Genomic DNA, 18,690 nt, shown 5'->3' on the forward strand with positions numbered 1-18,690 from the left:
CTGCATTTGTAATTGGTCTGGAAACCATGCCCTATCAGGAACGACTTAGGGAGCTGGGAATGTTTAGCCTGAAGAAGAGAAGGTTAAGAGGTGATATGATAGGCCTCGTTAAATATTTGAAAGGATGTCATATTGAGGATGGAGCAAGCTTGTTTTCTGCTACTCCAGAAGAATGGATTCAAAATACAGGAAAAGAGATTCCAGTTCAACATTAGGAGAAACTTCCTGACAGTAAGGGCTGTTCAACAGTGGAACACACTCCTTCCTTGGAGAGTGGTGGGGTCTCCTTCTTTGGAGGTCTTTAAACAGAGGCTGGATGGCCATCTGTTGGGGATGCTTTGCTTGAGAGTTCCTGCATGGCAAAGGGGTTGGACTGGATGGCCCTTGTGGTGTCTTCCAACTCTATGATTCTATGATTATACCCTGTTCTAAAGACTGGAGGATTCCAGACTGTTACTATGATTTACAGAATCTGAAAGTTCTGCTCTCCAAAAGTAACTTTTCCAAGCCCTAATCTCTCTCTCCTCTGGCACACCAGAATGTTTTTCACTCTCTCATTCTCCAGACTAGGAATAGAGAATGTTTTAGACATTCCAATGTAGTTGTTCCAGAATTTCTATCATGCCTCATCCTTACCTGTGCTTTCTAAGACTGATAGGAGTTGCAGTCCAACAACATCTAGACTATACATGCCCTATCCTTGATCTATTTTCACATTGCATCAGTGTTGTTGATAGTTCTGTCATGTGTGTCCTGCTATCTTCTCCTGTGCCAAATACTCTAGCAGGATTAAAGTGCTATTTGCTGTACTTTAATCCTGCTATAGAAACATCAGATGTTCATTATGGGGCAATACCAAGTACTCAATATCAGCAGTAGCAGGACTTTGGAATGGAATTAGTTGGCCTAAGAAAAGATATAACTTTAATATGGATTTTTGAAAAAGAGTGATACTTCCCCCAGCGTGGTTTTCATTTATACCTTGGAAAGTTCCTTATTTGATCTTACCAAACCCAGAATCTTCCTGCCAGCATGAAGGGCCTGGGTGTTGTAGTCCAAAAAGTAACATATCCAAGCTCTGCTTCCTACTAAGTACGTGCATTTGACATACCAATTGCCACTGTTTGGGCCATGTGAGTTGGGGCATTCAGGGAGTTGTAGTCCAAAGAGGTAACTTTACCAAGCTGTGTTCATTATTAGGTTTGTTTCAGCCAGAGCATTGATATGCTGTTGGAATGTGACAATAACTTTCCAGACTTTATCAAAGTTTATGGCAGAAATTAGATAATGTTTGAGTATACTCTGGACTATCATAACTCTGTATTACTACTTTGCTCCCCCTTTTGCTCTGTCTCTTTCTTAAAAGCTTGTCCTTTGGGAGCTCCATATTTGACATCCTCAGTATTTCAATGCAACTCAATGTTCGAAGATGATGCTAAGAATATTCTTTGAAAATACATGCTTCTGACATAAGCCTCTCTTGCATCTTCTGATATAAAATAATTCAACTCAGAATATCACCCTTTCATATTCAGATCCCACACACATCCAATAATTCATTAAAATATAAATCAAAGTGTTTTGAGTTGAGGACAATTAGTTTTCTCTCATGATTTCCCACTGGAATGGAACAAGATAAACTAAGGCTTGAGATATTACAGTGGTTCTTTCATAGAACAGAAAGTGCAATCGTTCATTGTCAGTTGCACAATCATCCCACTGTCATCTCTAATCAGATTAAAGAATTTATTTGTCCGGACTACAGCTCAAAATGAAAACCATAATTTGATAAACAGTCTCCTGAACTTCAAGATCTATACAGTCATTGATCATTGGAACAAGCCACCATGTGCACACACAGACACAAAAATGTTGATGTATATGCTATGTTGCAAAGGTTGCTATAGCTCCCTTTTAAGTCAAAATAGCAGAGTTTTAGAGTTGGATGGTACTTCGGAGGTCATCCACGAAGCTAGAAGCATCCCTGGCAGATGGACCTCCAGCCTCAAATTAAGCAACTCCAGTGAGAGAGGTCCCATGACTTCCTAAAGAAATCTGCAAGTCTGAACAGTTCTTCCACTAGGAAGTTTCTCCTAATGTTCAGCCACTGTTTGCTTCCTTGCAGTGTTCAGCCATTAGTTCTTGTTCTGCCATCTGTGATTATAAAATACAAGGCACTGCTCCACCTTTTGCATAACAGCCCTTTAGGTCTTTAAAGATAGTTATCATGGCTGCATTTCATCTTCTCATCTTTGTGCTAAATATGCCCAGCTCCTTAAACAGTTCCTCATAAGACTTCATCTATAATCAAAATCATTGGTAGGTTTCTGCTTCAAAAATATACACAAACTGTTCGAGCAAAGAATGAACATAAATATACACCCGAAACAACAGTTGGTCTTGTTTACCAACCCACTGTCAACTGTCTACAAAACTAGCTTCTTTTGCCCATTCAGCAGTACAGTGCCTCATTTTTGAATTCCTCCCTATATATCAAGTTCCATAGGCTTTATTTCATACTAAATCTGCTTCTAACTTATATGTAACTTGACAAGAGGAAAAGGTGACTGCAATTCAAGATGCATTGGGTTGTAATTTCAGAGTATGTGGCTGCAGGAGGGTTCTTGAATATTTACAGTTAACTGGATAAAAAAGTTCAAAGATATAGCTGTGTTAGTCTGTAGAATCAGTATGTGGAGAGATCTTGTGACACCTTTGAGACTAACTAATTTCTTTCTTTCAGTGAGTCTCAAAGGTGCTACAACGTCTCTCCACATTGGATAAAATAAGTTAATGCTTTAAACAGAGGGTGCGCAACTTTCTTGAATCCAGAGGCCACTTTTGGTCCTTCCCTAACTATCCATGGAGTTTGCATATCCCTACCACCATATTGCTGGAATTCAGTAAATTGTGTTGAAGAGTTTCAACAAGGAAAGCAGAAAATTATATTTTAAAAAACTGGAAATCCTTGTCCTGATGCATCTCAGCAGCAAATCACAAAAAGCTGTTTAAACCATGTATTTGCTACTTTCTTTCATGCTTTTTTGTGTTTTGCTTCTAAATTTGAGTGAAATAATTGGGAGGGTCAAGAGGGTGCCAAAATGGCCTGAGGAATCACATGATGCTCATCCTTGTTTTAAATGGATTGCCTTACATGAGAAGATTCTGGAATGAAATATAGGCCAAGCTCCTGGGCTGGACTTACAGTATGTGTCCCCCTCACTACCTCAAACCCACCTTTTAAACTGCTCAGACCCCCCCCCCCAACATGGCCATTTACTGGCCAATAGAAGCAGCATCCAGCTATGTTCCTATCGTTGGGCAAATAATTAAAGCATCTTCTGGGACCTTGTAGCAGTCCCAGAGCTCCCAGAGTGTGATATAATTGTTCATCTTGCTACAGGAACATAGTTGGATGTTTCTCCACTACCAGCACCACCCATTCTCCACTGGCCAGTAAACTGGCATTTGCAGTGGGTTGCAGAAGCACCTGAAAAGGTGGTTTTGGGGGAAGGGGATTTTGGTCATTGCACGGTTGGTAGAGAATTCCAACTTCTGCAACAACCAAAGAAGTGAGTTACGCAAGCATAAATTGGACTTGCAACTTTGTCCATCACCAAAAGGATGCTAGCTGTAGAACCACAGAAGTACTCAAGTTGAACCATGACATATTGTTGTTTGAGATTCTGAGACTCCAAAAGTGTTGGTCCTTCTTCCTCAGTTTTGACATGTTTCTTTCTCTTCTATACCACAGAGAGGCAGTGAGCAATTTCCTGACGGCTCTCAATTTGCAACGAAAGAGCCGGAATCAACAGCATGTTCCTCATCCTGCAATTTCAGGTAATATCTGGGCTGCTCTCCGGATCGCTTTGTCTATGATGGACCAGCCAGAACTTTTTCAGGCTGCTAATGTGGGTGACCTGGATATTCTACTAAAAGCATTCAACATTGAGCCCTAAACACACCCATGCAAACAAACAACACACACACATCAAGTCCTTCAAAATTCAGAAACCATCTTATCGATTCAGCAAAAGAAATATCTTTAAATTCCCAGGTTGATCAGAGAAAGGTTGCTTGGATGCTTTCCAACCAAAAAGACTCTGCAGGATTCCAGCAGATCTTCAGAAAAGAAAGTTGAAAAGCACAAAACTTTGTAAATACCACCTCGCTCAAGTGTTTGTAATGGAGTGAAATAAAGAAGAGCTACCATCATACAGATCAGACTTGGATCACAAAACTTCACCTGAATATTCCTGACAACATGTATCTATATGAAGAAAGTATGCTTTGAACATTGTGCTTCATAAGCAGAAGTTCGTATTAGAGGAGGGCATTGGGTAGCATTTTCTTAGGAACCTACGAAACCATTGAATCTGCTGCCCTCGCATTGAAAGAAACATTGGTGGGGAAGGGTGATGGCTTACAATTTTCTTCTCAAGATCTGTTTTCCACAAATACGATCATTGGTACATGCATGTTAGAGTAGCTCTGTTTACTCCATCAATATATTTCACAGGCAATCCTTTAGAGCTTTAAAAAAAATTATCTAGGTTTTTTGGGGGGAAATCTGGAGTCTAATCCTATGAAGCCTTCTATAGCAAAGATCTCATGAAAGTTAAGAAAAAAAAATCTGCACATGGAAAATTTGCAGGACAAATAGTATATTTTACGGCATGTTGTGAAAACATACATTGTACTTTGCACTAGAGGTTGGGATAGGTATGATTAGGGCTGGCCCTAACTGGACGCCCTGGACAGGTCTCTGGGTGCACCTCTATCCCTTCCACCTTCCTGGATCCGCGTATTGTCTTTCAAAATTCCACACCCCTTTATCTTTGAGAGTTAATTTCTTTGGGAGCTTTAACTTTCAGCCATCTATTTTCAGTGATTTTGGAGGAATGTTGCATTGGAAGCCATTTGTGGTTACCTAACAGGTTCAGATTGCTACAGAGATGGCCCACAAAAGGGTCAGGAGAATGTATTGTGCAATTGACAGGCAACTATAATATGCTTCATTCCCCTCCATCAAGCACTTAAAACAATGGCAAAGATCCTGTTGGTGTACCACACTGGTATAGATGTTGATGGTGGTTGCAAGAAGGAAAACTCCATTGGTGCAACAGCCATGAAGGAAGTAGCATGCTGGAGAAATAGACTGACATGGAGCTGGCAGATTTTGTCTGTCTTCCCACACCAGCACTGCATGACATTTGCTAATGTGATGCACCAACAGGATGCCAGCCTGTGTCAGCCATAGATATGGTACCAAGCTTAGAAAACATGTTCTTTTAGTGAACAGTTCCCAGAATCCTTGGTGGCCATGGATGGCTGGTACAGCCTGGGTATTGCAATCTAAAAAGTCACTTTTCCAAACTTTGCTGGAGTGGCCAGACAGAGGCAACTGGGGTGTCCAGCAGCTGGCTGCACAGATGTTTGTTGTGCTCCGTGCACATTGTTTTGAGCCGAGCTCACAACATATATTCTATGAACGTATGCACTTTAATCTAGCTTTTTGGTTTGTTTGTATTCTGGGGTTGGGAGGGGAATGCATGACTTTTTTTACACTTTGACTTTAGGAATGGAAGATATTGAATCAGCTGTGTTGTGATGAAGATCCCATAGGGTTTCCGCAACCCACAACAGACTTTTCTGCTATCCTACTATTTAAAAAGGCAAACAGAGGTAATAAATTACAGTCTCATAAGGCAAGGTTATTGCAGGGTGATTAATAGAATACAAATGTCAGCAATGAAAGAGAACACATCTGTTCCCTTGTCCTTCAGCAAGAAAATGAGCAGATGGGTGCTTTAACAAAAAAGATGATGAAGAAGAAAAGAAATTGGAATGAATGTTAAAACATTTGCAGACTAGATTCCAAAATTCCTCACCACCTAAGCTGATTACGGGTACATCTACACTGTAGAAATAATGCAGTTTGGCACCACTTTAACAACCATGGCTCCAGATTCCTACAGAATCATGGGACTTGTAGCTTTGTGAGCACCTGCACCCATAGGCAGAAGAGGCAAAAGACTTTGTAAAAGTACAAATCCAGGATTCCATAGGATTGAGCAACAACACTCAAAATGGTTAAACTGCATTATTTTCTACAGTGTACATACACCCTATGAGATCCAGCCCTAAACTCCCCAGTCACTGCTCCTTAAAGGGTCTGAAAATACCTTCCAGGTTCATTGGGAAGTGAACAGTCTCCATATAATGAATGAGAACAGTGAATCAGGCATTGGAGTCTATTGATTTCAGTAGGTCTCTCATTGAGATGGGAAAGTTACTTTTTGGGCTACAACTCCGGAGATCCCATATCCATTAGCCATGCTGGCTGGCATATTTTTCTAATCCAAAACAAGAACCAGAATCCTTTATCTATTGCTAATCATCAATAAATTGGAATCTTCAGAAAATAATACAGACTATGAAAGTTTTTTTATCCTGTTCCTATAAACCTATGAGGGTTTATAGTGTCATATATGTGTCTGTTACCATATCTCCAGCATCTCACCCTGAACACACTGGATCTCTTCTGGCTTCAGAGGCTAAACAGGACCAGGCCTAGTTAGTACTTGACTAAAGTCCAAAAGAGAACACCAGGTATCTCCAAGTAAGGACCCAGGGAGTCATAGCTCAAAAAGAGTAACTTTTTCAAGTCTTGAGGTAGGTTATGATTTGTGGCCATTGCCAACAGATACTAATAGACCTGTCTATTCTCTGCTGTCTCAAAAACACAGCATGAGAACAAGGGGGGGGGAGCAAAATGTTCCTAAGAAAAAAGCAGAGATCTCACAGACAGCAATAAAACTTAGATGGAAATGATCCAATCCATCTTGCTGCTTTTCCTTCTCTCCACAATGAAGTTACGATGCTCTCTGCACAGCTGTCATTATGCTGTCACTGTGTGTCTAGCGGAAATGGCCATTTGTTTTTATGTCTTGTGAACAAACTCCGTTGCTGCCATTTCTTTTTCTTTTTCAGTTGCTCACAAAGCTGCAACAGTTCACCGGCAAGACTGAAAACTGCTGGGAAGAGCTTACTCTAGAATAACCAGATAGGTTGCAGAAAAGGCTAAAAGGAGAATCCTGTCTTGAGAGACAGTGCTTGAAATCCATCAGTATAATCTTACAGGAGGTTTTTCTGTCATGGTCCCATTGAAATGGACAGGAGTCGCACAAGAGCACATCAGTTTAAGGGCCCTTTCACACTGCACAGTGACAGCACTGTGATTCCACTTTAATGGCCATGGCTGCATCCTGGGGGTTGTAGTCTGGTGAAGTATTTGTATGCTCTGGCTGAGAATTCTAAACACCTCTCCAATTACAAATCCCAGGATTCCATAGGATATTACCATGGCAGATAAAGAGGATTCATAGTGCTATATTTGGGCAGTGTGAAAAAGCCCTGGGTCAAACCAAGCAGTGTTAGACACATTGCTTCAGGTAGTGACTGCCTTTAAATATATAAAATGAGCCACAAGATGATGATTCCTATCAGGACTCCTTCTCCTGCAAACATGGACTTGAAAAATGGCACCCCTTAAAATGTCAACCTTTAAATGTCCCACTGGTACGAGGGGCATCTTTTCTCTCTATCAAAATGAATACTGATGTATTTAGCATCATACACAATTTGGCTTTCAGAAGAATTCTACTATTAATCATTTATATTTATATCCAACCTTTCTTCCAGTGAGTACAAGCTCTCATGGCTCTTCTTCTCCCCACTTTATCTTTACAGCAACCCTGTGAGGTAGGTCAGATTTAAGAGACACAAAGCAACTGGTCCAGATTCACCCAGTGAATTTCAGGGCTCAATGGGACTAGAAGCCAGATTCCCCAAGTTCCAGTCCAATACTTTAACCACTATACTATATTGTTTGCTTGACCTTTATGTTAGGACTCCTAGAACAACTGGCTACCTTCACTGGTGTCCTGTTGCTTGTGTCTCATGTTTAGTAGGTCATAGCAATAATGTGTTGGCATAGGATTAAATTTACAGCGCTATATAAATAAAGGATAATAATAATAATAATAATAATAATAATAATAATAATAATAGGACGACAGGATGGAAACCTCTTTCATGTGAACATGTCATATCAATTTAGCCTATCAATACCTCCCTGTCCAGCCCCACGATTTAGGTTTATTTAACACTGAGAAAGGTTTCTGACTCCATTTCCAAGTCAAGTTAGCACAAAAGAAACATCAGAATTTAATTTTCTACCATAGTGAAGTCTCTGCTATTCTGCACCATCTTTTTGTGAGAGCTGCCATCCTCCCTCTTAACATACAAATAATCAAGAATGCCATATCCAATAAGGGATGTCCAGTAAGGAAGACAAAATTGGCTGCCATAAAAGGAAATGAAATGCTTACAGTGGCAGCAAAATGAAAATCTAGAAAAAGGATGCTGCTTGTACTAGCAGTGGCTTCTCATGACAAGGGTCTTCTGTCTCTGAAACCATTCAGAGGAATTTGTTCCTCTGGGAAGTATTTGGGAAGGCACCTGCTTTTCACCTCACAAAATGGAAGGAGAATTTTGAGAAGATGAGTTCACTCAGCACTGTTTTGCGAAAGCCTGTTTGTTCCAAGTACTTCTCATTCCCATTATAACATTGAGTCTAGAGTCCAGCAATCTAGGGCCAAACCCAGGGGACTAAAAACAGCCTCATCTCCTTATTCATTTGCATCCTTTTTGAGAGACAGTTTTGGACACTTAAGTTAACTCTGAAACTTATGAGCTGCTGTTTGGTGCAGGAATTACATGCACTCAAAATGGCACCCCTATGTCAACATTTTGTTCTGCCTACCATTGATTGCACATAACCATGGCATTCTCCTGCCTCCACAGGTAATAATATGTGAAAAGGTAAAACAATAACATGGATAAATCTGATTCAAGGGAAGAATATAAATAGAGGAGAAATTCAACACAGGGTTGCGATTTCTGGTGGCCTCGCCATTTAAAGTGTCACATGTGTGTACACTCAGTACCTGCTGTTTTCCATTTTTCAGTTTGACCAGTTATTTCAACAGAGTCAAATGCTATCTCTATTTTATTTTAGAAAACAACCCAATTTTTTATGCTTTATGGGCCTTTTCTTTCCCACTAAAAACCGTTGTTATGACTAATTGAAATCAGAGAATACAGAGAGAAAAGTTATACAGAAAGAAAAGTTAAAGTGAGCAAATGTACCACTATATATGGTAATTTCCCCCCTTAACAATTGTGAAAGTTTGTTTAAAAAAAAAAGGGGGGGTAAAAAAAAAGAAAAAGAAATAGCTAGCCTCAGGCATTGCATGCGGCCATATTTAACACCTACAGTTGTGCTACAGGTATAATGCATGTAACCAAAGCAACAATCTGTTACTGCAAAAGCATGCTGCATGTCTCAATGGCTCGGCCACTCATTATGCGAACAAAGTCAATATGCCAAGCAGCAGTTTGCTTTCATTAGATAACTGGGGCTGAAAGATTATGCAAAGTGACATGAGAAGTTTTGAAATGAGAGGAGTGAATTATTTACTTGGTAACAAGGAACAGTAGGTGGCCTCTTCAGGTAGCAATTTTTGCAAACAAAGGACAGCAAACTGCCAGTCATTGCCACATAGGGGCATGGGCAGCATTTTGGACTTTTCAGGCACCAATAAGATCAAGGCCCACTTTGATCTGTCTCTCATAAACTCACTGTTCCTCTGCATGGCTGAACAAATAAAGGCAGAGAATAAGCCTAAAGACTTTACAAAGCCGGAAACCAATATACCCCAGAACAAAAGAAACAAATGGGGTATACAGTTACTTCTGGCAGAGGATATTTCATTAATCTTTGTCAGATTATAGAGATTTTCAGGAGATTATGGTCTAAATTTATTTGTCAATCCCAACTAGAGTAGACCCATTGAATTAATGAGATTTACATAAGTATTGTGCAAGTGATTCTATGGGTCTACTCTAGCTGGGACTAACAATTGGTTTTAAGCTCAGGCTTGTTAACATGGTGGCATTGGGATATTTAACTGGGCCTTATACAGTTTCTTATCAAAGGAGAAAACATTGGTCAAGGAGGATGTCAAAGCCTGGGAAAGGCTATTGTTGGCTACCCTTGAATTGTAGTTAGTTTGTTAACAGCTGATTTATCTGCAGCAATTTGCAGGTGATTATATTTCTGACTATGGCATGAAAGCATGGGAAATTCTCACACATCAGTGAGAAGGTGAATCTGCTCTGGATTTCAGTCCAGTCTTTAAAGTAGCTGTGGATGATGCTGAGCAATAACCCAAAGCACCTTAGATAAAGTAGGGCCCATTACAGAAAGGGGCGTCTCTTCCAGACGCCCCTAACCCTAGCACAGAGTCCGTACAAAATGGCGGACGCCGTTCCACACGGCCGCCGCCATCTTTATGTAGCGGATGCTCTGCATCCGCACGTCACGCCCCGGATATGACACCGCGAGTGTGCAACTAGCGCCTCGCGCCATCACATCCGGGGCCCAGGAAGGAGCGCGATTTTCGCGCTCCTTTGCAGCATCCGGGAACCGTGCCGTTTGGCTGCTGCGGTTCCTGGATGCTGCAACCGGCGGCAGCAGCAGACCACTGCTTTTCAGTGGTCTGTAATCCGCCCTGGTCTCAGAGTGGGTTCATTACCCCATTGACATGGAAACCAATATGTGTCCCACACCAAAGTAAATTCTAAATAATGTGGGCCAGAATCCTATTGGTATCTTTTGCATGTGTAAATTCTCCTATGGAAGTGGCAGGACGTTTTTGTTCAATGTCAAAAAGTTGCCATTCAGTTCAGGACTGCAGAAACAGAATTGCACATATGGTTCCGCTGCAAATTTGTACATTGCACATTCAGGTGTGTAAGTGCATTTGGTTGTAGAGTCAGTTGCACAATGTCACAGTTCAATAGTGAGACAGCATGTGCAACTACTGCCTAACTGTGGGCATAAACTTACACTCCATCTTCTTAATTTAGGATTTTGGCCATTATCTACACTGATAGGGGTCTTGGTCAGATCATGTCTTTGATAATGGCTAGATATGTTCTATTCTTGCTGAACTTTGAGGTCTTCTTTTGGCTTCACCTGTTAATTTTTGTACATCAAACTGCTTTTAAAGACACACGCCACTCCTGTCCAGTTGGTAACCTCATTACAACCCAAAACAATGGAAAGATGGAGATATGGTTCCATTCAACTTGTGACTAAGGCCTTTGGGCAGGGGGTCCTTCAATTTATCTTTGGATGAGCATCAAATATAAAAGCAATCTCCATCATTGGGAGGGAATGTCAATGGGAGGTACTTTGTAGCTGAATAAAATGGGTCAATGGAACAGATAAAGCCTGAACTCTCCCTGGAAGCCAAGATGATCAAACTGAGGCTGTCGGATTTTGGCCCCATCATGAGAAGACATGACTCTAGAAAAGCCAAAAAAGGTTGAAGGCAGTAGAAAGAGAGGAAGACTGCACACCAGATTAGGGAGGTCATGGGCCTGGCTTTACAAGATCTAAGTAAAACCATGGAAGATTAGGCAGCCTGGGGAATTCTCATCCACAGGATCACCGTGAGTCGAGACTGACTCAAGGGCAGCTAACAAAAAAACAAGAGCCAGAATAAATAGGAAGTAAACTTGAGAATTTATTAAATATTTATTTATTTATTGGATTATAGCAGGGGTAGGCAATCTTTTTGAGCCAGGGGCCGGGTTGCTGTCCCTCAGACAACTGGGGGGCCGAAGCCAAAAAATAAATAATTAAATAATTTTTAAAAACATTAAATATATAAATAAACCAGGACAAATGTAGGACAAAATTTTCAAATGGAAGACACTTTTTTTAAAAAAATGGAGGACACACGAAAAAATTTGCTGATTTTTTTAAAAAATGTTAATATAAATACATGTTTCTGAGGCTTCAATAGACAATTGCCCCCCAAAGGCCCCGGTGGCAATCGGTGGCAGGACCGGGCTGGGGCCAGTCACAAGGCCTCGCCGGGCCGCATCCGGCCCACGGGCCGCAGGTTGCCTACCCCTGGATTATAGCATTAGCTATGCTGGTTGAAGGATTCTGGGAGCAGTAATCTGAAGAGTAACTTTTTCCACATGCAATACATGCTCCCTTTGCTGCAGCACAATTGACTGTTAAAGCAAATATTTATCTTCATTTGCATTCTCCGCTTGACTCATTTAAAACAGAGGTGAGCAAAATAATTTTCTAGATGATTTGAAGCCAATCTAGAAGGGTTACAGATTTCCAGTCGCTGAAGAAAATATTTGTTACCTAAATAAATAAATAATCAGTCAATCTTCCATGGTTGGCCACTGACTAATTGCTCATTTCTTACCCTTAATATTCCTCACTTGTAGTCATAGGTTCCCATTGACAAGGATCTCTGTTCAGTTTTGGAATGGTGTTGAAGGAAGTAAGCATAAATATCTGTCACTTTCATTAGCAAGACTTTTCAGTGTGTAGAACACAGGATGAAAATTGTATCTTCCCCCTGAATTTGTATTTTGCATTTGAAGGAAAATCTGCTTGCACCCTCCAGCTATTGTTTTGCGCTCTAGCTGGTGGGCCTTATTGCTATGGTAAAAATACAAATGCAAAGTAGATTCCATAAGCCTGAAGTTTGCCCACCTCTGTTTTAAAGATAAGCCAGTGGAACATGCTAATGGAACTGTTGTCATAGAATCATAGAATCGTAGAGTTGGAAGAGACCACAAGGGCCATCCAGTCTAACCCCTTGCCATGCAGGAAATCTCAATCAAAGCATCCCTGACAGATGGCCATCCAGTCTCTGCTTAAAGACCTCCAAAGACAGAGACTCCACCACACTCCGAGGGAGTGTGTTCCACTGTCGAAGTAAGGGACAGAAAAATATAAAGCACTTGCAGCTGGCATGGTTTGGAGGAGATATGGCTTGCATGTTTTGAAGAATGCAGTACCACCCAAGTCATTCCATGCAGTGGAACATAAACCATTCAGATTTAGGACTGTCTCTGAATATAGGCAGAGGAAAGAGTATAACACATCCAGTTTCATCAATTTATCATGATGAAACAGAGTAAGATTAGCTTGCACTTCATTTACCTTTAAAAATGGTTTAACTGTAATCATTTTCTTCCAAACATTTTGTGGTTTGCACATTTTAGTCTCTAGCCCAGGGGTAGGTAACCTGCAGCCCGTGGGCCGGATGCAGCCGGGCGAGGCCTTGGGACCAGCCCCAGCCTGGTCCTGCCACCGATTGCCGCCGGGGCCTTTGGCCTCTTGCGCAAGGGCCTTTGGCCTATCTGGAGGAGGCGGGCAAGGGGGGGCAAGCGGCGGGCAAGGGGGGGTCAATTGTCTATAGAAGCCTCAGAAACATGCATTTATATTAGCATTTTTTTAAAAAAATGTTTATTTTTTGGCTTCGGCCCCCCCAATTGTCTGAGGGACAGCAACCCGGCCCCCGGCTCAAAAAGGTTGCTTACCCCTGCTCTAGCCCATTCACTGAACTGCAACTCTACCAGACTGTTCTGTGAGGGATGAGGAAATCATTGTTGCCAACTAGTTGTATAGCTGTATCTGTCATCTTTGAGCCCGTATGTCCAGGAGAAGCATTTAACCATTGTCAGTGTTGGTCTATGACTTTGGAGTTGTTGTTGTGTGCCTACAAGACATTTCCAATTTATGGGACCCCGTGGTAAACCTATCATGGGGTTTTCTTGGCAAGGGTTGTTCAGAGGAGGTTTGCCATTGCCTTCCGCTGAGGCTGAGAGCATATGACTTGGCCAAGATCACCCAGTGAATTTCATGGCCAAGGTGGAAATTTCCAGATTCATAGTCCAACACTCAAACCACTACACCAGGCTGGCTCCCACTGCATAGACCAAGGTTCAAATCTCCACTCAGCCATGGAAACCCACTAGGTGACCTTGGGCAAGTCACACTCTCTCACCCTCAGAGGAACAAATCACTGTTGGTTGGAAACAACTTGAAGGCACATTGCACCATTTTTTTCTGACAAAACAAACAACGAAAGTGTGTTCTACTCTTCTGAAAGCTTCCTTGAGTGATGATTCACAATTTTAAAAGATTGAGGGACCCCTGCATTGTTTAAACAGTGAGAAAATACTTTTCAAAACTAGAAATGGACTTCTGGACACTGCCTTGTGTGAAGGGTTACCAGGCCATGCAGTCCCCTGAGAAGTTCCCAAGGCAAAAAATAAACACAAAGCACCTGGCCCTGGCTCTTATCACTTGCCTTTCCCTGAAATGTGTCAATAATCATGGACACTACTGTACAGTCAGCCATTTTGGCAGATCTAGGACCATGTGTCCAAGAATACAGACTTCCCACTGAGAAACCCACAAAGACTTTTGGGCAGTGAAAGGCAAATTTCAAGGACCAGTTTTCCAACACCAACCCTGGACCCACTGGGTACACAAGACACACTCATCTGTTGACACTGGTGGCATCAGGGATTCCTCTTCTACATTTGTAACACTCCCTGTAGAGCATGAGAAACAAAGTACAGGTCGCTGTGGCTTATTTTAAAGGAGGATCACTGTCCCTTGAGTAGTAATGCTTTTTCAGCTGGGGAAGGGTCAGTAATGGCCTTATCGTGTTGCAAAACGTGGTGGCGGTGCATGCAGTCCACAAGTCTGAGTGATTTCCACCCCTTGTCTAGATGATAGGCAAGCCAGTTGCAGGAGGAATAAAGGCCTACCACAATGCTATTCAAATAACAGATGGAAGCAGTCTGTGTCCCACAGACCCCAACTGTCTCAATTTGGCAGGGACAATCCTGATAGTTTATCCAACTTTTTCAGCTGCTTTTAAAATGACTCCATTTCTCTCTCCTCTTTCCACTTTTTTCTTTTGTCCTCAGCTTACTTCAATTGCTGCAAACTGAGTTCAAAGGGCAAAAGTAGTTTGCAACTAACTGAGCAGTAAGGAGGGGAGAAGAAATGAGGGGGCAGAATTATGCCCTTCCCAATAGGCTCAGGAAAATGCAAACTGTTGCAATTTCTTCTGTCTTGTGTGTCTTTTCTCATTAATAACTTTGCCATCTTAAATAACTTTGCCATCTTAATCACACTCTGATCTTGCTTGTACCTGTTTTTTATCTATGAAATGTTGGAGGATAAGCTGTGTACATATGTGTGCAGTGAAGTAGAGAATGAAGTTATGGTACATTATCAGTATTCCCTTATACTCACATCCACGAATGCTTTTTTGAATGAGTAGTTTCCAAGATTCATTCATTTATGTTGATCCATTGCACTACCAAGCAATGAGCAGCATATGGGGAGAACCCACTACATACTTCTCAAAATCCAAAGTGAGGACATGTTCAACTGCAAGTCATGGATACATGAAGCAACATGGATAGATGATGCACATGAATACGTGAATGTGTTCCACACCCTGGCTTTGCAAATACAAATCTATGACTTGGTTGCAGCTGAAAGACCTCAGCCTTAATATGCTTTCTCTTCCTCTCTTTGCATAACTTTTCTATTTGTGCATCATGAGCAGACTTAAGAATGATGTTTTAAGTTAGCAGCTTTTTAAAATATCTATACTCAGTTGTAAATTTAGGGGAAATGTTTATAAATATATATATTTTATATATCAAATATAAGATAATATAGATGAAACTAAGCATATATAGTTTTGAACAGAATCTTGTGCTACATGATGTCAAAAATTTGAAGCTGCATATATAGCACCAAAGTTTGGGGCCTTGTTTTGAAGCCTAAATATAGTTTATAGGAGGAAAAATTGAGGGTCTGCCTTTATTTGCTCCACAGTTTGGTTTGTAGGGTACTAGTCCTGCAAATGCTTACAAATTACCTTGGCTAAAGTATTGTATCAAATCTTGGTATATGATAACTGGCTGAGAAAGCCAGTAACCAGTCTGAAAGGATCTTAATCTTATAAAATCATATTTATTAATAGCAAATGCAATGTCTTGAGTGTAAGAGCTATAACCTGATGTAGCCAAAGTGGCATGATCCATACACAAGAGGGAAAATTCAGCAGGGATATAGGCAGAAGCTGAGAATGAAAGCATTGTTGCTGCAATAAGAATTCTGCCCATCCCCATGAAATCTTCCTGTGGCACTGTGCTAACTTAAAACTTAGGCCCGTTACAGACGGGCTCTTGAGGTGCCCCCATCACGTGCTAGGGGTTGGCCAGGGACCTCGTGTCCACACCGGCCTCACCCCTAGCACATGATGGGGGCGTAATAATAGCAGCGCCCTATACACACAGGTGCCGCCATTATTATGTGTCGGACGCATAGTGTCTGCACATCGCGCAGCGCATATGACGTCGTGAGTGCACCATTGGTGCCTTGCGGCATCATAACCGCACCACGGGAAGAAGCGCCATTTTGGGGCTTTTTTTTTTTTGCTCCACGCGGGAGCCATGCGGTTTGGCTGCTGCGGCTCCCTTGTGGAGCAACCAGCAGCACCGGCAGACCACCGCTTTTAGGCGGTCTGTAATGCGCCTAAGGCTGAGCATTTAGAAATACAGCTTAAGTATTATTATTATTATTATTATTATTATTATTATCCCACCCTTTCCTCAAAACTGGGACTCAGGGTGGCTCACAACATTTAAAAAAACAGTGCAATTAAAAGCATAGAAAAATAGTACATTAAAATAGAACCGAATTATTACACTATTAAAACAAGTTACATATTAAAAGAATAAAATGGAATTAAAAAGATAAAAATGTTTAAAATACTTTAAAACAATATAGCACCATCCCATGCTTTCCAAAGCATCCATGCTTTCCAAGTATCTAAAAGAAAGGGGCAGGAAACACAGCAAATATACGGGTTCTAGGTGTGAACCATTTTCTGTCTCCTAGTCTCTGCAAAGTTTGGCATTTGGATGAGAAATTTTAGTCTGGGTGGGGGCAATGTCCTCATTGGGAACCATCCTAGGGGAATAGTCCAACTAAGACTACTTGGTGGTGGTGGATGAATGGAGCCTCTTAGAAAATAAACACTCCATACTACAAATTGCTTTCCCCCCCCAAAAAAGGTCACATAATTACTCAGTTCCATCTCCTAACTGAAGGAACAATGTCATCTTACATGATACAGTTGGCCATCCCCATTTATGGCTTTGAGTATTCACGGATTTGATTAACATGTTCTCTCTGGGGATATAACTAAAAAAAAGTATTCAGCATCACTTGGCTTTAAAAACCAGACAAAGAAAGAAACTATAAACCCTTTCCCCACCCTCTGGGGTGAAGCTGCACACTACCGTATATACCCGTGTATAAATCGACCTCATGTATAAGTCGAGGGAAGGTTTCAGGGTCAAAATCCTGGATTTTGATATGACCCATGGATAAGTGAAGGGTAAAACCTAGGGGGCTATAAGGGAGGATAGAAAGGGGGAAATACCACTTCCATCCCTCCTTCTCTGGACCTCTCCCAACCAATTCCCAGGTGTGGAGGAGAGCTTTTAACATCAGATTGAGAAAGGAAGCAAGTGGATTTAAATGGAGAGGTTTTTCCATGGGAAGCTAGGTCTTGCAAAAGGGAGCAAAAGAGAAGCAATTGGGTTTAAAAGGGATAATTTTTTCCTTGGGAAACCAATGCTTGCAAAACAGAAGCAGTTGAATTTAAATAGTAGAGGTTTTTCCTTGGGAAGCCAAGGCTTGCAAAAGAGAAGCAACTGGATTTAAATGGGAGAGCTTTTTCTTTGGGAAGCCAAAGCTTGCAAAACAGAAGCAATTTTATTTAAATAGTAGATTGGTTTCCTTGGGAAGCCAAGGCTTGCAAAAGAGAAGCAACTGGATTTATTTTTCCTTAGCAAGCCAAGGCTTACAAAAGAGAAGCAACTGGATTTAAATAGAAGAGATTTTTCCATGGGAAGCCAAGGCTTGAAAAAGAGAAGCAATTTTATTTAAATGGGGAATTTTTCCTTGGGAAGCCAAAGCTTGGAGAACAGAGCAGAGCGATATGCAAGTGCTTTTAAACGGGGAGTTTTTCCACTAGGAAGCCAAGGCTTGGAACACAAACTGGAGGGGGGAAGGAATTGGCCTTCAAGGGAGATTGGGGTGTCAGGCATGCTTGCTTTGGGACCCTTCCAAGCACTGCTGATTAGTTGACCCTTCTATAAGTCTACCCCAAACTTTTAGGGGCAATTTTGGGGCACAAATTTGTCGACTTATAGTCGAGTATATACGGTATGTGTAGTACGGAGATGCTGCCTGTGACCTTTTCTTTAAAATCAAAGGAACCAATTTCAGCATGTTTTTTTAAAAAAATAAATGAACAATGCAACATGTAACCTGCCCCAAATATTTGTAATAAGGTTCTTGCCAAGATTGAAAGTTTGTATGAAACATTTTACATGGTATGGCTGCAGAATAATATTAGCATCCATGAACTTTTTAATTAGATGCAGAAATAATGAAGGCATGTGAACATGTTCTTTGCAGGAATGGTTCAACAGAATACAAAAGATGCAAATGGGAGCAGATTAAAGCCCTAAATTTGAATGTTTTCAAATGTTCAAAACACATCCAGACTTGAATAATCTCTAAGCAAATAAGGGGTTAAGATTAGTTTCCAAACAACTGCAAACTTTGCCTCTATATATTTAGTGCGTTATTTGCTGCATAAACATAGTTGAAGAAACACAGTTCTATAGTTTACT

General features: G+C 41.2%; 1 protein-coding gene across 5 annotated transcripts in view; it reads left to right on the plus strand.

The window, feature by feature from the left end:
• The window catches only part of LOC149317984 (PEX5-related protein-like), a 218,018-nt gene extending 213,663 nt beyond the window's left edge, over positions 1–4,355 (plus strand). For all 5 annotated transcript variants that reach the window (XM_089508780.1, XM_089508778.1, XM_089508779.1 and 2 more), the window contains one exon: positions 3,755–4,355. In XM_089508780.1, coding sequence (XP_089364906.1) covers positions 3,755–3,959 — 205 coding nt within the window. In that variant the 3' untranslated portion in view covers positions 3,960–4,355. The remainder of the gene's footprint in view (positions 1–3,754) is intronic.
• The last annotated feature ends 14,335 nt before the right edge of the window (positions 4,356–18,690 follow it).

Source organism: Sceloporus occidentalis, unplaced genomic scaffold (genome assembly GCF_023333645.1).
Source record: "Sceloporus occidentalis isolate IW3139 unplaced genomic scaffold, rSceOcc1.0.p SCAF_2, whole genome shotgun sequence".
NCBI lineage: Eukaryota > Metazoa > Chordata > Lepidosauria > Squamata > Phrynosomatidae > Sceloporus > Sceloporus occidentalis.